The 23,736-nt window shown below is 40.0% G+C and overlaps 1 protein-coding gene across 3 annotated transcripts in view; it reads right to left on the bottom strand.

Moving 5' to 3' along the window:
• Positions 1-3,444: 3,444 nt before the first annotated feature.
• AAMDC (adipogenesis associated Mth938 domain containing) overlaps positions 3,445-23,736 on the bottom strand; it is a 35,826-nt gene continuing 15,534 nt past the window's right edge. For all 3 annotated transcript variants that reach the window (XM_039228716.1, XM_039228715.1, XM_039228717.1), the window contains 2 exons: positions 5,670-5,765; positions 3,445-3,622 (listed from right to left, as the gene is read on the bottom strand). In XM_039228716.1, coding sequence (XP_039084647.1) covers positions 3,482-3,622; positions 5,670-5,765 — 237 coding nt within the window. In that variant the 3' untranslated portion in view covers positions 3,445-3,481. The remainder of the gene's footprint in view (positions 3,623-5,669; positions 5,766-23,736) is intronic.

The raw sequence follows: 23,736 nt of genomic DNA, 5'->3' as shown, positions 1-23,736 counted from the left end.
AATCTTTCTAAAACCCAGATCTGCTCATGGCATTCCCCTGCTGAAGTCCCTCCGAAGTGGCCCACTTCTGGTCCCAGGATAAAGTCTAAAGTCCTATTCCTGAAGGCTCTTCATGCCCCTCCCCTGCTCTCCAGCCTCATACTGCCTGTGCCACACATTCTTGTACTTCTCTGCCTCTAGAGAATGCCTGTAGTTGTTGCCAACATTCATCGTGCTCTCTTGTCTCAGACCTTCGGACCTGCTGAGCCCCGGAGTATATTCCTCAAATTGTCTCCTAAAGTTCCTTTTCATTCTCCAGAACTGAGCCTCATTCTGGAACCTATCTTGTGTCTCCTGTGGGCTTGGCGTGTTGCCTCTGTGTTCCGACAGTCTTCTATACGTTCTTTAAGCATATTTATTTATTTACTGCAGGCTTACAAATGGAAACCTCTAAAGAAGGTAGGCAGGGGAAAAGGAGTCATGAAGCTTGGAGGAAGGTAACAGACTTCAGTTCTCTTTAGTCAGAGAGTATAGCTTCTGTCAGAAGACAGTTGTCATTCATTTCTACTCTGGTTTAAGTGTGGGTCTGGTGGTATAAGATCTTCCAGTTCTTCCAGAACAGCCAGAAATCTGCATTTTCATGTTAAAATATCCAAATGAAAAATAAATGATAAATGTTAAAATGACTCTTGAAACAAAACAGGTGTCTAGGTAGATTTGTGCCACTTTGTAACGTTGGTACCATCACTGTATATTTACATGTCTGTTTCTTCCAACTACTCTGTGCCTAGCGGCGCAGTGAGAATGTCTGTTGTATCTCCAGCACTGCTACTGGCACACAGCAGGCAGGGGAAGAACGAATATGATTCCAGAGCAAACAGCAGTACCATGTCATGCCTGCAAAAGCCAGCCCTGGGATTCATGTTTCCGAAAGGACTTTATATTTGGCTTTGACATGATTGACTTCTGCAAACAGAATTATAGGGTACACAGAAGCACTTGGCAGACTTCTCGTCTTAAGAAGCACTCAAGCTAGGAGAAATGAAGTGTGGGCAGAGGGAGGGCTGTGTTGCCTACAAATCAAATCCAAAGGGCTTAATGATTAAGACATGGGACCAAGTGTAGTGTCATGTGGAAAAAATAGCTTCTCTCCAGGTTCTGCACATTTCCAGCAATGGCCATGGAGAACAGATTCAGGAATAGGAGCTATTTATTAGCAGGTTCTGTACAACTTTTAATAATGTCACTGTCAGATACTTCTGTCTCCAAGAATTTTGTTCTAAGTTCTCTCTAATGTGGAGACAACTCAGGAACACTGATTACACCCACACCTAACTCAGCACCTACTAGAGATGTCTCACTTTACATGCTACTTAAAAAAAAAAAAAAGGCGATTGCATCAATAGAGAAACAGTCTAATTTTTATCAAACACCGTCTAGCTGTATAGGTGCCTGGCTTTTTGAGCTGAGTGAACTGAGACCTAGAAAGATCCTGTATCTGTCAAATTACTGGTTGCAGAAAGGGCACTAAACAGGACTTCCTGGACCTCCAGGCTAAGTCAGGTCTGTAAGGATCTCACTCCCATGTGCCAACCCCCTCCCCACCCCTTTTAAGTAAGCTCTAACCCAGTGTGGGGCTTCAACTCATGACCCTGGGATAAAGAGTTGCATGCTCTACCGACTGAGCCAGTGAGGCGCCCCACTCCCATGGGCCTTTTAAGGTGGTGTATGGTAGAGATCAAGACACAGCATCGGGTTCTCATCCTTGCTCTGCCACTTTCTTGCTGGGTAAACTTGGAGAGATCCCTTCACTCTCCATTGCAGTAGTCTTAGCTAACCTTTTGCAAAGCCGCATCTTAAGTTGCTCTTCATGGGTTGGCTGCCTAGTCAGATATCCAGCTGGGCCAAGCAGGTGACAGGATCACATGGAGCAAAAACCAGCTTCCTGGGGTTGTGGCTTCAACATGGCCTGAGGTGGAGGGATTTTATTTAATTATGGCTGTGAGAGATACTTGACCTAGTAAATGTATAGTTAAAAATTTGCCAAATGTTTGGGGAATAAACGAACACCTTGTTCTTTAAGACTCAGCTTGTGTCCTGTACTTAAGTGAGGTCTTCCCTACTTTCCCTTCCATCCTGGTGGGATCAGGCCATCATTAGACCTTCTAACTATTACGACGTTAACAGACTGTATCATTATTGTCTATACATTTGTCTTTCCCACATAACTCCTGAGGGCAAGAATTAGAATTTATTCATTCCTCTACCCCCAGGGGCCAGCAATAACTGGTCATAAGAAAATCAGTAAGAGAGTCTTAGTAAATGGGCAGGAAAGAGAATAAATAAATGAGAGAGTAGATAGGTCCTTTGGGGCTCAACATTCTACAGATCTATGAAATAAGCTGCTGTTAGGAACCATAAAAAGAAACTAGTTGACTTCACACAGCAGACTTACTAATCAAAATACAATGACAACAATGGCTTCAATTTATTGAGTCCTTACTACATGCCAAGCAGTATGCTAAGACATAGTATGAATCACCCCATTTAATACCTACAGAATCACTCCAGGTACTAATTATTATCCCTATCTGACAGGTGAGAACAGTGAAACTCTTAAGAGATTAAATAAATGCCCAACCAGTGAGTGGCAGAAACTCTTTCAAGAGGGGGAGGAATGAAAACTAATGTGATGGTGATAATTTATAGTTCATCAGTCTCCTCTAAGGCTTCACAAAGGACACGTGGCATATAACAGAACGAAAACTACCCGCGGTGGTCTAGTCCAGCCCCATCATTTCAGAGCAAAGGGAAGGTGAGGTTAGCTAGTGGAGAAGCCTGCCTAGATCCCTGGGATCAGGATATCGCCCTTTTTACTGCTACTGTTACAGAAATGTTCTGTCACTTTAGTCACGATTCTACTCCTACGTCAACTGTACCAAGAGACTTTTCCTGAGCACATATCTGAAATAGCCTTCACTACTCTTCATCTTCTTATCCTGCTTTATTTTTCTTCATAACAGGTTCTACTTAACATTATGGAATTTATTGTTTATTTTCCCCACTAGACATCAGCTTTGTGAGGATAAGATTTTGATTGCTGTTTTTCTGTGCCTATAGCAGTGCCTGGAATATAAAGTACTCAATAAAAATTGATTGAATTAATGGTTAAACATTACAAAGCATCTACTGCAATGTAACTTTAATGCACTGAAACTTTTCTTGGGCCTCCAATGGAGAAGGCTTTATTTTTGCCTTTATTTTCTTGTATTTCTGGCCTTACATTTACTATATTATTAAGCTTTGGTAAATATCTGTCTTCTTCCCTGATTTTCAGTTCCCCCCAGGATGGGACCTTGCCTTAGCCATCCATGCATCCCAAGCCCTAGCCCAGCACCTGGCATGAGCAGCTGTTGAAAAATGCTTGGGGAGGTCCGTGAGAGTGGTAAGAGTGATAGTCACAGGCATCGTGGCTTAGTGATTTATTCTCCGTAAGGCTCCATCAGCACGTGGAATGGAAGACCCCTCCCACCCTGATGCCTCGGGCAGCCAAGGCATTATACTCCTTCACTGCCTGCTCTGTCTGGAGGACCCGCACATCAATGCCTTGTTTCTCGAGGTACTCCACAGTGGATGGAGGCACCTGGGAAGAGGGAAAAAGATGAATAAGTCCGAGTAAAGGCCCTCCAGGGTTTCCTTTCCTGCCATGAGGCAGGTGCTCTTTACAGAATTGGACAATGACAACTGTCACCCAGTGTTTACCAGTCCAAAATTTGGCATCGAGGCCCAAGGAGTCAGTAAGGCTTCTAAGAAGTGGACAGAGATATCGTGCATGCACAAAGCTCAGGTGAAGTGAAAATGGAAAGAGTATTGATTTTGGAGTCAGGCAGCCTTGAATTTAAGTGTTACTAGCAGTGTGACCTTCGGTAAGTGAATTCAATTCTCTGACCCTTGGTTTCCATGTCTGTAAATAAGGATAATAATACCTAATTCACAGGGCTGGAATGAAAACTAATTCAGCTAAGCGATGTAAAATGTCTAACACATAACTGTTGAAAGTTTGAGTCAGTCCAGCCGGAGTCTAAAGTCTAACTTTGCCGTGTACCAACCAACAGGCTATAGGCCAGCTATTTAAAGTTTTTCAACCCCAGTTCCCTCCCCTTTAAAATGGGGATAATACTAACATCACACGGTGGTGTGAGAATGAAGTTAACTCATGTATATACACTGCAGCTCAACTGTCTCCTCAGAAAGGCCTTTCCTGACTCCTCCATTTACAGCAGCCCCTCAGAAGTCACCATTTTTTTTCACAACATTTGTTATGATCTGAAATTGTCTACTATTTTATTTTCCAAGAGGGCCATGAACCTTGTTTTCTTATTTTTATTGTTGTCTCCAGGGCCTAGAATAGCATCTGACCCATAGAAGGCACTGAATAAATGTTTGCAAATTAATTTATATAAAAGATTCTCAACAGTGGCAGCTATTATTGGGTATTTTCTTAACTGGCTTGTGCTAAGTATTATTTTAAGTAGATTTTCATTAGATTCTGCCTCAAAAAGGGCTCTGAAATATTTTTTTAATGCCCTGTATTTTTTACATGTTTGAACAACTTTATAGTAACAATAGCCATATAGGAAGGAATTACTTCAATGGGGGAAAAAACTAGGTTAAACAAAAAAATATAAATAAATAAAGGGCAGCTGCATCAGTAGGTAACTAGATTTTAGGACATCTGTGTAAAGAATGAGGCAGATCTTTATAGACCTCTGTGAAAGGCTGTCTACAATGTAACAATGTCAGTAGCAAGTTACAGAACAATATGTACAGTGTGATCCTGTTTCTGTAAAAATGGTTATAAGTGTGTATATATACATCTGTACACGTAAGAGTATTTGCAGCTACATAGAGAATTGGACAGTATACATCACGTTCACATGGGGCAGGGGAGCGCTCACTTTTCTACTTCAGTATTTCTGCATCTACTGTTTTGCAATTAGCATGTATTATTTCTCTAAGTACAATAAAAATATTTTTTTTCTGAAAGGGGAAAAACGCATAGCTTGATTGTGTTCAAGGAAAGAATAGAAAGTATTATAAAACTGTTATGCAATTTTAAAAAAAGTGACAATGACACTATGTGGCACTATGACAATCTAAAGTACCAAATATTGATAGCTATAGGGCTTGAGGATTCCAGGAGTGAAGAATTTCTGAAAAATAGTTGAAAGAACACAGGCCTGGGCTTAGACCTAGGCTTAGGTAGAGACTGGAGAGTCCAACCCTGATGAGGAAGAGTACTAACCTCCATTATTTTATCCTGGGCCACCCTGACTCAGGAAAATGAGGGTGCATGATATATGGAGATGAGCTCCCAAGGACATATGTCTTTCCTTTAAAAAATTTTTTTAACATTTATTTTATTTTTGAGAGGGAGAGAAAGAGCACAAGTAGGAAAGGGGCAGACAGAGAGGGAGACAAAGAATCCGAAGCAGGCTCTAGGCTCTGAGCTGTCAGCACAGACCCCGATGCGGGCCTTGAACCCATGAACCGTGAGATCATGCCCTGAGCCGAAGTGGGATGCTTAACCAACTGAGCCACCCAGGTGCCCCAAGAAGGATCTGTTTCTAAGCTAATGGTCCAAGAGGTCACCAGGTGTCCTCAGGAATGCTGTGCTCACCAATACCTACCTTCAAGGCCTCACTCATCCCTCGGCCAATCACAAGAGTCTGCACACCCTTCTTGACAACTTCCTCCACATCTGCAGGCTGCACACCAGGAGAATGCTGGATATGGAAAGAGAAAGTATACCAGCTACCTGTTCTTTTAAGCTTTCTTTGCAACTGGCATTCTCGTGGGATTCATTCATTCATTCATTGAGAAAATGTTTAGTGAGGTTTATTCTGTGCCAGGCATCATTCAGGACCCTGGGAATAACAGAAGATTCAATGCCTTAAGGAATGCTAAGTCTAGTGCATTCTCTAAAAGAGAGAAGACTACAAAGAAATTTCAATACTTTCACCAGTACTAAAGGAAATTAGTTCAGGGTGTTGTGAGAACATAGAGAAAGAGCACCTAATTCAGACTTGGGGAGTCAGGACAAGCGGTCAGTGAAGGCATCCCAGAGGCGGCAGCATATAGGCTGAGACCTACGGGACACACAAGAATTAGCCAGGTTAAGGGAAATCAGCGGAACAAAGCATTCCAAGTAGAGGCAATAGCATGTACATAGGCCCAGAGGAAAGAAAAACGTGGAGAGAACTAAAGGTCGTTCAGCATGACTGGAGTGTAATAGGTGAGAGAGTGGAAAGAGATGGGGTAGGAGAAGAAAGCACTTGCACACTAAGCCAGATTTGGACTGTGGAAAGATTTCAAGAGAATTTACCTTTTTCTGAGATCCTTTCCCACTTAAGTAAAACTTCTATTGGTCTTTTAAAACCTATCACTGCATAAAGTCTTCCCAGATTTTCCCAGGGATATTTAAGGTAAGAGGTTTAATGACATTAATCCAACATTAAAGGATGGTGGTTTTTGAACTGCTTCCACTTGAGCAAGTGGGACAGTGGGAGTTGCATAAATACCAGAACAACTAATGGGCTTCACACGTTCTCTATCTTCACAGGGATGACACTCTCAGCACTGAAGATCAGAGACAAAAGCCGTCCTTCCCCGAGGTGTCTGTCTCTGTCCTTTCATTCAGTCGACAGGTATTTATTGAGCACTTACTCTGCACCAGGCTCTATATTCAACATTGGAAATACTGAGATGAACCAAATAGTCACTGGAGGAGTTTTAGTCAGGCCAAGTTAGTGAATGTGTGGAAATAGTTACAATATGATGAGATAAGTAGAGTTGAGAGGGTATCAGAAGAGAGTGAATAAATATGAGTGGGAAGTTGTCATAAATGACATGCTATTTTAATTGGGTCTTGAAGTATGAGCAGAAAGAAGTATGCTCTGACACAGCGGTTGTGGAAGGGGTACATAATCATAGTTAGAGATGGTATAAGGAAAGAACTGCCAAAAATATAAAGACAACAAATGTACCAAAGAAAGGAAGGCTTTTCAATTTAGAAAGATGATAGAGAAGATAGGATTGAAATTTATACACATTTATTAAAGGTATAGAGAGCAAATCAGTGCTTTCATTAAATCCTGAATATTCTATATGTTTATAGTTATACTTTTCATCATCCATCTATAGAAATTATTCCATGTGATCTATGTAGTCATCCTAAAAAGTAGCACTAAAACATCCATTCTTATTTTATAGATAAGGAAATGGAAGCTCACAAAATATATACACATTGGCTAAGATGACACAAGTGTGAGGTGGTGGAGCTTGGATTTGAACTGAAACGTGTAACTTTCAGTTTAATGCACCCCCTTAGAATACCATAACCCAGGGAGCAACTTTCCTGAAGTTCAAAACAAATAACAACCTCATAGCATTGTGTTTAGCCCAGTGCCTGACTCATTGCAGGTAGAAACTTTATTAGTTTAAGTGTGAACCTGAATCTTTGTTACAGCAGTCTCTCTCTGTTTCTGCCTCTCTCTCACACACACAGAAGCTAAAAAATCACAGAAGAGAATGGAATATTTAATTTTTTTAACGTTTCTTCATTTTTGAGAGACAGAGTACAAGCGGGGGAGGGGAAGAGAGAGGGAGACAGAATCGGAGTGGGGGAGGGGAAGAGAGAGGGAGACAGAATCCGGAGCAGTCTACAGGCTCTGAGTTGTCAGCATAGAGCCTGACGTGGGGCTTGAACCCATGAACCATGAGATCCCTGAGTCAAAGCCAGATGCTTAACCGACTTAGCCACCCAAGCATGGACTATTTAAAAAAATAGTTGATTAACGCGCCAAAAGGGATGGGAGGGAAAACATGAGGTCAAATGGAAAACAAATGACAGTTGAAACACTTAAACATAGCTATACTGGGCACCTGGGTGTCTGCCCCATGTCAGGCTCTGTGTTGATAGCTCAGAGCCTGGAGCCTGCTTCGGATTCTGTGTCTCCTCCTTTCTCTTGCCCTCCCCTGCTCTCCCTCTGTCTCTCCCTCTTTCAAAAATAAACAAACATAAAAAGTAAAAAATAAAAAATAAGTAAAACTCATAGCTATATCAATAATAACATTAAGTGAACTAACGAGTTTAAGGCAAAGATTGTCTAGATTAAAAAAGTAAGATCCAACTAAATACTATGTACAAGATATGCACTTTAAATAAAAAAACACAGGTTGAAAGTATAAGAATGAAAAGACACATAAAACACACAGTAAGAAAGGTAGTATGGTTATATTAGTATCAGATTAAGTAGACCTTAAGAAGTATTAATACAGATAAACAGTGTCCTTTCATGATGCTTAAAAGGCCAATTCATCAACAAAAATGTAACATCCCCAAATCTGTATACTCTTAGTAAAAGAGCTACAAAATATAAGACACAAATAACTAAGAGGAGAAACAGACACCACCACGGTAGTTAGAAAACTTAACAACTCTCGGCCAATAATTTTGGAACAAATAGAGAAAAAGTCATTAAGAAAATGGAAGATTTGGGCAACACTGTCAGTTTGTCCTAATAGACATTTATAGGTTATTTCATGTAACAACTACAGAATACGTATATATATGTATATATTTTTTTTAATTTTTAAAAAATGTTTGTTTGAGAGAGACAGAGTGTGAGCAAGGAAGGGGCAGAGAGAGAGAGGGAGACACAGACTCCAAAGCAGGCTCCAGGCTCCGAGCTGTCAGCACAGAGCCTGGTGTGGGGCTTGAACCCATGAACCCTGAGGTTATGACCTGAGCTGAAGTCGACCAATTAACTGACTGAGCCACCCAGGCGCCCCGTAATTTTTTTTAAGTGTAGTAGTATAGGCAGGTTACAGATTAGCAGGAAGAGACCAACGCAGGTGCTCATATACCTCACTGCCTCCTCACTTAGTAGCTGAGGAAACAACACCTAACAGATGCTAGGTGGCCACATCAAGTGGAACTGGATGCACTATATCTTTGCTGGCTTTCTCCATGGCTCTTGATTCCTTATGGGGTGTGCAAATGTTGTTGACATTCTTTACCCAGTCAGTGAATGTTCCAGAGCTGATAACGAAGCCAGTCTCTCTCACTAATACACTTATATCCAGACTAGGTCATCAGTATCTTCCTAAGGGGCTGACACTGAAGACTGTATGAGCTTACATTTAAGGGTCTATGAAAAGTGTTCTAAGTTGGAACACCTGTGTGTCAGAGAGTGCCCCCCAAACTGATCAGCCGCAAGGGTATATTCCTCATTTGGGGCAGGGAGGTGGACCCAGGGCCCAGGTGGCTCTGAACAGTACTTCTGCCTCCAGCTTTATGGTTCTCCCCAAAGATCAGAGAGATTGGGGGAGAATAGATTCTTTTTCTGTAAAAGTTATTTAGATTCATAAATTTTTAAAATGCAAAATAAAAAGGGATTTTTTTTTCACTTGATTACAATAATTAGTTCTTAAAGAAATCTAAGAGGATTAGATTAGATGTCTTTTTAGTTCCATGGCTCTGATCAATCCTAGAACCATTCTGCACTGCAGTTATGCTACACAGGACTTAAAATAATTTTCTGGGGCCATAAGCAAGGTAAATATTTAATAGAATTACAAATCAGGGTCGGGGAGCTTCACTTTCCTTAGGTAAATGTACTTAACTGAAATATTGAAAGACTGCTTCATCTCACAAAGAACTGTATATACTTTGAGGAGCATCATGATCCCCAGACTCTAAGAGCTCACATTCTAGTAAAAGGAAACAAGGCCCCTGCTCAAAATCAACTGAAAGGTCAGTAAGAGTGCAAAACCATAATCCTTGGGAGATTCAGGGACTGAAGACAGCCGCAACCCATCAGAGCTGCTGGATCAGTGGAACTCAAGTGACAAACGTGGCTGCTGTGTGCGATACTGCAGGCCCAGGGTGTCACGTACAGAGCAGTGAAAGAGAACTCTGCAACAGCCTGTGGATCCGGCATTGGTGGGTGATTACTCACAGCCTTGTGCAGAGGCCTGTGATTGGAGCGTCAGTCTGTTATTGAGGTGTCCTCAACCTGCCACCAGCGGCTCCTCTGCTTCTTCCAGCCCCTTGGGGCAAACCGCAAGGCTCTCTTCCCTGCATGAGTGTCTGATTCTGTTCCTCTTCTTTAAGAGGCTTTCAGTCACACCATGTGAGGCTGTAAAAGCTTATTGTTTTTTTCTTGAGGGAAAGCTATTGTGGGAAAATGGCCAGCTAATAATAATATCCATTATACCAGTTAAACAACTGAGTGGCATCTTATGTGGCTGGGACATTTCCTCTTATGTTAAATTTAAAAGAAAACATTCCTAAATTACACTTTCAAGGAAGCATTTCCTTCTGCTGAAATAAATGGTTAGTAGCAATGCTGTTATCTGGCTGTTTGGCTGATAAAAGTAGATTCTGCAAGTGAGGGTTAAAGGATCTCTGCAGTCTGTCCCCTGTGGATGCTGCCTGAGTCACATTCTCATTATCATTTGCCTGAATTAAGAGCCTCTTAAATGGTCTTCCTGTCACGACCCCGGCAGAGGCATATTTGTGTTTTGATTTTGGTGACACAGTGTGCCCTGGCAATATGGCAAAGCCTCCAGCCCCATCCTCAAAATAAAAGTTTTAAACGCACGATATAAAATACATGGAATTGCAAAGGCAACAGATTTTACACAAATAAAATGATCAGAATATTAAAAAGAGATAGATGGTCTAGTGTTCTTTACTAATTTAGAAGAGTGGAAATATTTTCCAAAAGCCCTGAGCAGACTTGCCCTCGCATCTCATACTAGCAGATGTGGGTTCTTTCAAAATCCATTCTACCTCTTTCCTGGGACATATGGCTACCCCGCTGGAGACTCCACTTCCTGTTTTCCCTTGTAGCTAAGTATGGCGATGTGACTGTGCTGCCACCAACATAAAACTCAATGGAATATGAGCAGAAGAAATACTGATAGAACAGCATTACTACTAACATCTAGGTTTGGGCCTTAAAACATTAGGTGTCAGTTTTTCTTCTCTTTTACCTTCCTTTCAGGTTAGAACTCCAACATTCAAATGTTCTAGAAGATGGTAGAGCAACACAGAGAGAAAAAACATGGGCCCCTGCCTGGCAGTACCCCCAGAGCTGTCCTCCCTGCTCCCCAGCTGAGATGGGCCACATTACTATGAGAGGGAGAAATACATTTCTATCTTCTTTAAGCCAATACATTTTTGGGATTTCTAATATACACAGCAGCTTCGTCTTTAACCTAACTAATCCACAGACCCATTCCTAAACTAAACCATGACTGGTTAGATGAATCATTTGGGTAGAAGAGATACTAGATTCCAGGAGACTATGTCTTATATGTAGAATATACACAAAGGAGCCATAGAGACATTTACCGTAAAGGAATTCAACTATATAGTTTTTGTTTGTTTGATTTTTGGATGTTTATTTATGTGGAGAGAGAAAGAACATGAGCAGGGAAGGGGCAGAGAGAGGAAGAGAGAATCCCAAGCAGGTTCCATACTTTCAGTGTAGAGGCTAGCATGGGGCTCAAGCTCACGAACCATGAAATCATGACCTAAGCTGAAACCAAGAGTCAGACGCTTAACTGAATGAGCCACCCCATGCGCCCCTCAACTATGTGTTTTTAGAAAAAGAGAGAACTATGTAAATAGTGATAGTAATTCAGCCATTGTACTCAAAGAGCACATGCCATGGATTTACCATGAGATAGCCGTCATGCATCTGTTGCTCCTTCTGTCTCAATTTCATAGTTGCTGCTTCCAGTGTGAACCTTTGGCGTCACCACGTGTGTTTCTAGTGTTTAAATCTACAATATGCATTTTTCATCCAACACGGACCCAAAATGCAAAGAAACTACTTCATCTGGTCCTTTATGGAAGACAACACATATATTCTAACATTAAGGGGATCCTCTAGAAGGGATTTGACTCTAAACAATTTTCATCTTAAGTGCTGACTTCAAAATGTAATCTATAAATAAGATTCAAGTCTACCATATTAGTCTCAAAGTGATAGGGTCTATGGCTTGGAGGGGCTTCATATGCCCATCTAGCCCCAACTACCCATAGGACTGAGTTTCCTATGAAAATAAATGTTTGTAGATACTGGTGACCAACTGAGGAGCTCTTCCCATGATTTTTTTTTTTTTTTTTAATGTTTATGTATTTTGAAAGAGAGACAGAGCACAAACAAGGGAGGGGCAGAGAGGGAGGGAGACATGGAATCCTAAGCAGGTTCGAGGACCCAAGCTGTCAGCACAGAGCCCAATGAAGGGCTCGAACCCACGAACCATGAGATCATGACCTGAGCCGAAGTTGGTTGCTCAGCCAACTGAGCCACCCAGGTGCCCCCCATGATTCTACACTAGCATTCCCCCCACCTTTCTATGCCTGTGCACCTAAGTCTCCTGGTAGTTCCCTTGTTTACCTGGGAAACAACCCCTTCAAGAATCAGGTCAAAGATCACACCTTCTGTGAACACTCAGGCAGCTTTATGTGCTCCTTCCTTTCTGCTCCCACTGTAACTCTTTTGGTTCATATACTCTAGCACTTATTACAACGTTCTCTTTGCCTAATTCCCCCGTCTCCTTGCAGGAGGAGACAGGTGAGTTGTCTGTAAGGTCAGGCTTTGAGACAATCCATAACCCTGTAAGCAGTCCCTATATATTTTAAAATGTTGAATTATGACAGTACATGCTAAATTCATTTTTGGATGCGAGATTAATTTGTTTGAGCTTCAAAAGAGGGTTCTGAAAGACTCCAGAGAATCACCAGAGTCCTTTCTTTCATTCTTGGTAGGTTCCATCTTCTGTGTTTTAACTTTGACTTGAATAAAGAAAGCAATACGACATGCTTTTCATTTTTACTAATAGTTTTAATCATTTCAAAAGCGGCCTTCTCATAAATGGTTGGTAATAATAATAATATAGAATAAACTCTATAAAGGGGACTTTGGCAATATCTAACAAGTCTACATTTACATTTATACTTTAACCAGGAATCCTAGTTCTAAGCCTTTTCCCTGAAGATACATCTCTAATGATACAAAAAACCATATACACATACAAGGTTATTCATTGTAGCACTATAAAGCAAAATACTGAAAGCAATCTAAGTGCCCATCCATAGGATAAATTGAATAAACAATATCACATTCACATAGTGGATTGCTCTATAGCTATATAAAAGAAGACTATCTCTATGAATTAATATCCTGATTTTCAGTATATATTGTTAAATGAAAAAGAAAAGAGCAAAGTATGCTACCTTTTGTGTAAGAGGAGAGTTATAAAAAAGAAAGATGTATGTATGTATGTGAGTGGATGTTTGCTTATTTAAAAATTACAGAAAAGATGAACTATAAACTAATAATAACTATAAACTAATAATAATAGCCACTGACCTATTGGAGTGAAGTAGGTATGGGATGGAAGATAAGAGGGAAAGGAGTGAAACTTTTCTAAGTGTAACTTGTTAAATTGTTTTGACTTCTAAACCATGTTTTTATATATTCAAGAAAACTAAATCAGCATAGATAGGAAGTAGGGAGACACTTAAAACAGTATGGCAACAGAAACAAATGAACTCAATTGTATGAAATTGATGATACAACAAAAAAAAAGAAAAGATAAATGAAGTTTTTAACGGTGTTCTGATTGTACACCTAAATGGGATGTGTTCCGACTACAAAAATACCTATAAAAATCTGGAATTTTTATTTTGTGATTTTGATGTTGGCTGTAGTATTGGTGTAGTGATTTCAAAACTGTTTTGTGTATATAGAGAAATACAGCAAATATGTAACTATATTGATGGTTTGGGGAATTAGGTTTCTCTTTCTCTACAGGAGAAGGAAGGCACAGATATGGAATGGGGGAATGAGAGAAAGAATCTTGAGGTATTGGATTAAACTGGAGGTATTATTATGAATTCATTACACACGCGTGCGTGTGCACACATACATTTTCTGGCTCTGTATACTGCAAGGCGTAGATATAGTGACACCTCAGTAACAATGAGCACAGCTAACATCCAGCTCTTGATTTCTAGATCCCATTCTTCGCTAAAAGGAACCATGGCTCTTTGAAGAAATGGGTGAACCAAGGGATAATATATCTTGCTATGCCAGAAAACAAGGCAATGGTAAGAAACTGATGGGAATATATCAAAAGAACACTAAATTTGGGACAATATAAACCTCAAAAATATTACTAATGGCAGTGGATTAAAACATTATTCTGTTCAAGCTGCTGTAACAAATAGCCACAAAGTGGGTAGCTTATAAGTAATAGGAATTTATTTCTCACAGTTCTTGAGCTAGGAAACCAAGATCAAGGCAGCAGAATGGTTGAGTTTTGGGGAAGGCCCTCTTCCTGGTTTGTAGTCAGTGCCTTCTTTATTCTCATGTGGTGGAAGGGATATTTCTGTAACCTCTTTCCTCAGGCACTAATCCCATTCATGAGGACTACACCTTCAAGCGCCCAAAGACCCCCAACTCCTAATACCATCATCTTTAGGTGTTGGGATTTCGACATATGAATTTTAGGGGAGCACACACATTAAGAATATAGCGCACAATAAATAAGAAAAGAAGACATGAGCCCACAATGATACTAAAAATGGTGGAAGTGGCAGAAGAAAAGTTACATTACAGAAGAATCCAGCTAATGAATGTAGAAGGAATGACACAAACATCATCATTTTGCAACCACTAATTTAGTAATAAATTGAGGCAGGGATCAGTGGTTAAAACCACTCGATGAAAAGGATGCTGGGTGTTTGAACATGATATTATGAAATTTCAAATTATTACTCAACAGATGACTTATTGATTACAAGTAGAAAAATGTACCTTTACCACCATCTTTTTTAATCCTTTTTTTTTTTTTGTGAGAGAGAGAGAGAGGACAAGTGAGTGAGCAGCAGAGAGAGAAAGAATCCAAGGAGGGGCAGAAAGAGAGAGAACAAAAAAGAGAGAAGAGAGGCAGAGAGAGAGAAAAGTGAGGCTTGCCTAAAGCAGGGCTTGTGCTCACCCAGAGCAGGGGTCGAGCTCACTGGATGTGGGACATGAACTCATGAACTGTGGAGATCATGACCTTAGCTGGAGTCAGATGCTTAACAACTGAGCTACCCAGATGCCCTACCTTTACCACCGTCTTAAACACAGATCAAAAATAACCTCATCAATAACTGAGCAAACTGACTTTATGTCAGCTTTCAGATATAGACACTTAAGACATAACCACCTATGAGAAGCATTCATACCAAAAATGATGAACTTGCATCTAATCATGATAGAAAAAAATCAGACACATCTAAATTGTAGACTATTCTACAAAACAGCTGGCCTGGACACTTCAAAAATATCTGTGTCATAAAAGTGAAAAAATGGGGAGGAACTGATTTTCGATGAATAGACTGAAGAAACAGGACAACAACAACAGCAAAAAAGAAATAGGACAACGAAATGTGATGCATGACTGACCCTTGACTGGATCTCGGATTGGCAAGGAGAGCCAACTAATAAAAGACATTGTGTAATTGGAACAATTGTTACAGACTGACTATGGAGTTGACATTATTAAATATATCAATGCTGAGTTTTTTGAGTAGAATACTGTGATTATGTATGGCAGAATGGCTTTGTTTTACTAAATACATTCTGCAGTATTTAGGGCTCGTGTGAACTATCAAGTGTCACAATGTCAGTAACTTACTTTCAAATCATTCAGCAAAAATCACTGAAAGCGGGGGGCACCTGGGTGAGTCAGTCAGTTAGGCGTCTCACTCTGGATTTTGGCTCAGGTCAGGATCTCACAGTCATGAATTCAAGTGCTGTGTTGGCTCAGCATGGAGTCCAGAGCCTGCTTGGGATTCTCTCTCTGTCCCTTCCCTGCTCCTGCTCTCTCTCTCTCAAAATAAATAAACTTAAAAAATTAGTGAAAGAAGAAGAGAGAAAGGGAGAGGGGTAATTAATATGTATGCTGTATAAAGATAAAGTCAATGTGGCGGACTGTTAACAACCGGTGAATGTAGGCTGATGGCATTTTCCCAATTCATTTTGTAGGTTTGAGATTTTTCAAAATTTAAAAAAAACGAGAAGAGGTTCAACATAGAAGAAGCTCAACATAGGCTTTATGTTGTCAACCAGGTTTGGAAGGTAAATGGGAAAACAAAAGCAAAAGCAAACAAACACAAAGGCAGAAAGGGTTAGGGGAGCTCAGCTCACCTACCTTCCCTTATATAGCACTGTCCTGAGCGCAAGAACCTCCAATCTGGTCAGTTCTCCAAGAACTATGTTCTACTTTATACCTATTGCCTATATTATATACCACAAAAATTAAACCACAAAACGAACAAAAGTTATAAAGGATATCTTTGGGACTTGAGGGAAATTTGAAGATAGAATGATATTAGATAATATTACTGCACCAAAGATAAAAATCTTATTTGTGATAATGATATTGTAGCTATGTAGGAGAATGTTCATGTTCTTAGGAAGGAAATGCTGAAATACAACATCTGACATTTACTCTCAAGTGATTCCGGGGTACAGGGAAGGGAAGTGTGTGTGTGTGTGTGTGTGTGTGTGTGTGTGTGTGTTCTGAGAGAAAAAAATACATAGTAAATGTTAATAACTTGAGGATTTAGATTAAGGGTATAGGGGGATTTGTTGTGCCATTCATATAACTGTTGTGTAGCTTAAACATTTTTCAAAATTAAAAGTTGGAGTAAAACTTCCCCATTTACTTTAGTTCTCCCTAGGGGGCTGCTAATTGGTTTAGCTTTCTTTTTTCAGTTTATTTATTTATTTTGAAAGAGACAGAGAGAGCACGAGTGGGGGAGGGCAGAGAGGGAGAATCCCAAGCAGGCTCTGTGCTGCCAGCACAGAGCCTGATGTGGGACTTGAATCCATGATGACCTGAGCTGAAGTCAGGTGCTTAACCAACTGAGCCATCTACATGCCCCCCCCCCCGCAATGCTTAATGATATCCATAATGACAGATTTAATGCAGCAAACATTTATTGAGATTCCACTTTACAGGTGCTGTGCTAAAATGCACAGTTGTTGGCATTTGGAAGTTCACCATTTAATGAGGGAAACAGATAAATACACACTCATTATAATACAGGTGGACTGCACTAAGTGCCATAATAGAGACACAAAGTAGTACAGAAATACTGAGAAGACAGTTAGCAGCTTATTCTCACAAGGATTATCAGGAAGTGCTTCATAGAGGAGATAATACAAAGGCTAAAAATTATTATTATTACTCTCCCCACCCCATAAGAGACTCTCATTCAGTAGGTGGGGACAATGAGGGAGATAAAGAACATGCATTTTAAACAAGCACTCTAGGTGACTGTGATGTAAGAGATCCATGAATGACACTGAGAAATACGGATTGAAAGAAAAGAATGAATTTGCATGAAGGCAAGTTGCATACATTTTAAAAATTTATTCTTCCCAACCCATGCCATACTCTTACATCAACCTGTGACAAACAGACATTATTCCTCCTTTTCTAGGTGATTAAATTGAAGCACAAAGAGGCTAAATAACTTATTTAAGATTACCCAGCTAAAATGTGACAGTGCCCGGACCTATGAACCTAAATGCCTACTACTTATCTCTATCTAGATGCCCTAAACAAAAGTTCAGGTTCAGGGGCACCTGGGTGGTTAAGCATCCAACTTCAGGTTAGGTCATGATCTTGTGGATTGTGGGTTCGAGCCCCACGTCAGGCTCTGTGCTGACAGCCTGGAGCCTGTTTCGGATTCTGTGTCTCCCTCTCTCTCTGTCCCTCCCCACTTACATACATTCTCTTTCTCTCTCTCAAAAATAAACATTAAACAAAAAAAGGACTTGTGAACCTAAACCATGCAGAAGTTGTTTAAAAAAAAAAAAAAAAGTGGGGCATCTGGGTGGCTTAGTCAGTTAAGCGATCAACTACAGCTCAGGTCATGATCTCGCTGTTCCTGAGTTTGAGTCCTGCTTTGGGCTCTGTGCTGACAGCTCAGAGCCTGGAGCCTGTTTCGGATTCTGTGTCTCCCTCTCTCTCTGCCTCTTCCACACTTGCACTCTGTCTCTCTTTCAAAAATAAATAAACATTAAAAAATTTTAAAAACTTTAACATAAAAATAAAAAATTTTTTTTAAAGTTCAGGTTCAACATACTCCAAAAGAATTTATCATTTTCTCTACCCAGCCTTTGTCCCAAACACAAACATATCTGTTCCTACTCTGATATACCCAGTTTCAAGGAACAGCACCACTGTGTACCCACGTATCCATGCTAGAATTCTCCCTCACCTGCTAAATCTAATAAATTTCCTTATCCTGTCAATTTCACCTTCTTAATAGTTTTCAATAGTTTCTTTCCACCCACACTACTCCTGATTTAACAGTAACAGCTTCATTTATTTACTTTATTTATTATTATTATTTTTTAATATTTTTTATTTATTTCTAGGAGAGAGAGAGAGAGAGAGATAGCGTGAGCAGGGGAGGGTCAGAGAGAGAGGGAGACACAGACTCTGAAACAGGCTTCAGGCTCTGAGCTGGCAGTCAGCACAGAGCCCGACGCGGGGCTCAAACCCACGAACCGCGAGATCATGACCTGAGCGAAAGTCGGACGCTTAACCGACTAAGCCACCCAGGTGCCCCAGTAACAGCTTCATTTATTGAGTGCCTACGCCACATCCGGCACAGTACATTAATCCTTAGGCCAACTCTGTGAGGTCGGTAATGTTACTGTCTCCATTGTATCGATGAGGACGCCATTGCTTTGATTCTGACCTTTTACCTCTTTACAGATGAGCTCGAGAAGAGCATCTCAGCGTCTCCTCTTACTTTCCCAGGTCTCATCCCTACAGCTAGTTCTAGAACACCTCTTCTTCCTTGTCCGACTGACAAATGAAACTTAAAAGCTAAAACCTAAACTTACGGCAGCCCTTTTCTAGTTTCCCATTATCATCAATGGCACTTCCTCAGTTTTGCAGTTTTTTCCAGTTGTGTAGTTTTTAATCTTGAAGTTTAAGAAGAATCATGATGTCTTTTAGGAAGGAATGGGAAATAAAGTTAGAATGTGACCTGGGTTTACTATTTGATTTCACACTTTTTTTGCTCTGTGTCTATGCACATTATATGATTTCCCTGTCCTTAAGCTTCCTTAAACAAAGGATGACATTCCTAGTAATATTAATTCATACAGTCTTTTTTTTTTATATATATATTTTTATTTATTTCTAGGAGAGAGAGAGAGAGAGACAGTGTGAGCAGGGGAGGGTCAGAGAGAGAGGGAGTCACAGACTGAAACAGGCTCCAGGCTCTGAGCTGGCAGTCAGCACAGAGCCCGACGCGGGGCTCGAACCCACGAACCGCGAGATCATGACCTAAGCGAAAGTCGGACGCTTAACCGACTAAGCCACCCAGGCGCCCCTAATTCATATAGTCTTATATAACAAAGGTACAGTATACGTGTTAAATTCATTTTTGAGGGGGAAAGAAACCCCTCTCCAATGCGGCACACTCATAAATTAGAGCTCCGATATATCTTATGCCCATAATCTGGATAATCTTTGTCAGACACATATATCTCCTACATAAATATCTCAAGTGGCTATGCCTTGTCCATTAAATAAGATGTAAACCCAGCTCTGCAGACATTCTGTCAACCATTCCACTGCCTACTCTTATACCTTTCTAGCTTCATTCCATGAAATAATCCAATGGAGTCACTTGGTTCACAGGTATTATGTCTTCTTATTCCTTAGCCTTCTCTCATTCTGCCCCTTCTATATCTTAATGCCCTCCCATTCCTTTAACCAATCCAGATATATTCCTTTCTTTAAGATCAAGGTTGGTAGCAAATAAGCAACTAGGTGTCTGGATCAAAAAAATGAGTGAATGTGGTTCAAAACCAAGGCATGAACAGAGAGCATGTGTTGGGGTTTTTTCTGTGGAGCCCAATTATGTAGATGTGACTATTCACTATACAGATTATGTAGGTGTGATTGTTTACAATGTGACAAGCTATAAAACTTGAAAAGTTTCCTTAAACAAAATGCCTACAAATGCTGGATAAAAATAAACATCCCTTGAAATGCTTAGCGGAGCTTGCAGACGAAAGGAAATTCCCAAAGGGCAAAAGTGAAGAAACCATTGAAAATCAGAATTGTAAACTGGTAAGTGAAGTAACGCTGGGGCATCTGACATTCTTACAGTCTTGTATGACTTACTCTGAGATTAGGAGATAAGGCTTGCGCAAGGTAGGACATTGTAACTGTGACACACCTCATAAATATGCTGAGTGCCCTTTTTAAACCCATCTTCAGTAAAAGGGTTGACCAAAAAATTCGACCCACTGGAAGAGGGAAAAGCAGGGGCTCTGTGTGTGGGAAAATGTGTCCCTTGAGAACGTATAATCACACACTTACCTACACATCCCTTTGGGGTTCAAATATATAATAACAGCCTGATCTGGGAAGACCTCAGACAGGAAATGGACTAAAAGTAGTCCCAGGTTGAGAGTCATGTAGGATGCCAAGAAGAAATAGATATAAATCTTTGACCGGATGAGGCGCCTGGGTGGCTCAGTTGGTTAAGCGTCCAACTTCGGCTCAGGTCATGATCTCCCGGTTTGTGGGTTCGAGCCCTGCATCAGGCTCTGTGCTGACAGCTCAGAGCCGGGAGCCTGTTTCAGATTCTGTGTCTCCCTCTCTCTCTGCCCCTTCCCTGCTCACACACACTCTTTCTCTCTCTCTCTCCCTCTCTCAAAAATAAAGAAACATTAAAATATAATTTAAAAAAACCTTTGACAGGACAAATGTCAAGAAGGACTTAGATCATTCAAGATTCCCATAGATAAAAAGTTACTGTCAACCTAGAACATAAAGAAAAACTAGGATTAATAAATAAGAACCTTTTCAGACAAACAAAAACTGAGATAGTAAATCAACAGATCCTTACTAAAGGAATTTGCCAAGAATATCTATAGAAAAGAAGGAAAAGAAAGAAAAAAAAAAGAAAGAAAGAGAAAGAAATTGATCCACAAAGACCTGAATTGCGAGAAGGAATGATAGGTAAGGAAAATGGTATACATGTGGGTAAATATAAGCAAACATTGATTGTAATGATTAAAAACAAAATGTCTTACTTAAGACAATAAATAATATAGTAAGAAAATACCTACTTTTAAAGGAACTAAATTATTGGATAACAATAATGTATAAGATGGAAGGGAAGTGATGAAGCAAAGATACTTTACTGAAGTAAAGATAAAAATTAATTTTAGACTTGTTTGGATTTTATTAGGATGGAGTACATGAAATTCCTAATATTCAACTCTTTATAAAATATTATCCATCTCATATAGTTCAACATATTATAATTTTAAAGATAACCACTGAGCACATAGAAATAAAACGTACAGCTACCAAAAATGGAAGAGACAGAAGCAGAATAAAACCTCAATACGAAAAAAAAGTAGATAATAGATGATACCATTAATATAAAACTTTCAACATGAAGAACAAGATAAAATATGGGTTGTGTATACAGATAGATATTTGAAAAGTATAAAGGAAATTCAGGATACTGATGAGGGTGGAGGGAAAGTGATCACACTATGTTTCTAAGTGTTTTTTAAAATTTTTTTAAATGTTTCATTTATTTCTATTTCTGAGAGAGAGAGAGAGAGAGACAGCGTGAGCAGGGGAGGGTCAGAGAGAGTGGGAGACACAGAATGTGAAACAGGCTCCAGGCTCTGAGCTGTCAGCACAGAGCCCGACGCGGGGCTCGAACCCACAAACTGTGAGATCATGACCAAACTGAAGTTGGACGCCTAACCGACTGAGACACCGAGGTGCCCCTCTAAGTGTTTTTTAAATTGGAATATGGGTAATAATTTGCAATGAATTAAACTTATTGTTAAAAGCCATAAAGTTCAAAAGACAAAAAAAAAAGCCCCAATATGTAGTGCTTTCTAATATCTGTGGTGTAAACACTGCCACCATGTTTGATTTTAGATACCAATGTGACATCACTGAATGCAGAGGTAATAAGAGATATACAACAGCATATAAAGCATAGTATCTTCACCATACAGATAACAATAGATGTAAATAACTTCAAGAGCATAGAATGCAGTAAAATAATTAGGAATTAATGAATTTTAAGTATATATTACCTATGTATTAAACTTATTTAAGTTTATGTAATTTAGTTTTTAATAATGGCTATGTCTAAAAACTGGCTTGCATGGGTACCTGGGTGGCTCAGTCAGTTAAGGGTCCAATTCTTAGTTTCCGCTCAGGTCATGATCTCACGAATTGTGAAATCGAGCCCCACATTGGGCTCTGTGCTGACAGTGTGGAACCTGCTTGAGATTCTCTCTCTCCTTCTCTCTCTTTCTCTCTGCCCCTCCTGTTCTCTCTCAAAATAAATAAATAAACTTAAAAAAAAACCTGGCTTACAAAATTCCTGAAAATTTAACAATCAGTTCTCACAAGCCAGTGAAAGCTACGTCCAACATACCACCACACAAGTATGAATCCAAAGTAGTTACTTCTGAGTGACATTGGTGAAAATGTGAAGAACCTCTGAAAATCCTTCTTCATAAAAGCAATGAGACTACTGGCAAAAGTGTAAAAATAAACTTACTCTGTTCTATGGAAGTTAACAAGGTCTCCAAAAATTCAGGATGTATTTATTTTAAAAAACACAGTTGAAAAGTGAGCTTTGTGCAATTTTAACCTGCCCTGTTCCAGGCTACTCCTTCCCTAGTTCTGGGGTAGCCTTAAAAAACAACAACTCACAATCACAGGGAAAAACTACCAGCCTGGAAGTCACGCAAGATGGAATCATCTAATAAAACTCCTTCAAATCTCCTCTCCTAAAGAACTGTCATTCTTTGACCTGTCTGATGGTTCTCTGGAAAACCCAACCCATAGGCTGTCTTTATTTGATCTGACTTGGAGTTTGCCAGTATAAACTTCTTCCTCCCAAAGAAGTTTGTCCAAAATTGCCAGAGACAAATGTTTTACAATGCAGCTGCCCGATGCATTAGATCGCAGGGCAAACAAAAGGTTAACCAAAAAAAAAACTCGAAAGGGAAAACTGGAAAATGAGATCTCCACAGAGGGCTTTGAAAAGCTCTGATATGGGGCACCTGGGTGGCTCAGTCTGTTAAGCGTCTGACTTCAGCTCAGGTCATGATCTCACGGTTCGTGGGTTCGAGCCCCGTGTTGGGCTCTGTGCTGACAGCCAGCTCAGAGCCTGGAGCCTGCTTCAGATTCTGTGTCTACCTCTCTCTCTGACCCTCCCCTGCTCACGCTCTCTCTCTCTCAAAAATAAATAAAACATTAAAAAAAGAAAAGCTCTGATACGAACCTTGGTATTTAAATGGTGATACACATGTCCAGAGTTGTGCAAATGCTCAGGAATGACATGGGAAGGCCCTAAGCTCACCATTCTGGCTAACCTTGAGACTCAGCATAAGCAAGAAATAGGCAGAATTTTAAACTGCCTGGCTGAGTGTTCACTACACACTGAAACTGCAAACAGAGCCCCTCAACAAACCTCTGTCCAATCATTATCTAAGGAAACTATATTCAAAGAAATAAGGAAAGTATAAGGACAATACTTAAAAAAATAGAGAATATCAATAAAGAGAACTTATTTTTTAAGGACAAAAGAGAATTGCTGGA

The sequence above is a fragment of the Hyaena hyaena genome, unplaced genomic scaffold, assembly GCF_003009895.1.
Source record: "Hyaena hyaena isolate Hyena2069 unplaced genomic scaffold, ASM300989v1 scaffold_34, whole genome shotgun sequence".
Lineage (NCBI taxonomy): Eukaryota > Metazoa > Chordata > Mammalia > Carnivora > Hyaenidae > Hyaena > Hyaena hyaena.
The sequence above is the reverse complement of the archived record's forward strand: the minus strand, read 5'-3'. Positions and strand labels throughout refer to the sequence as shown.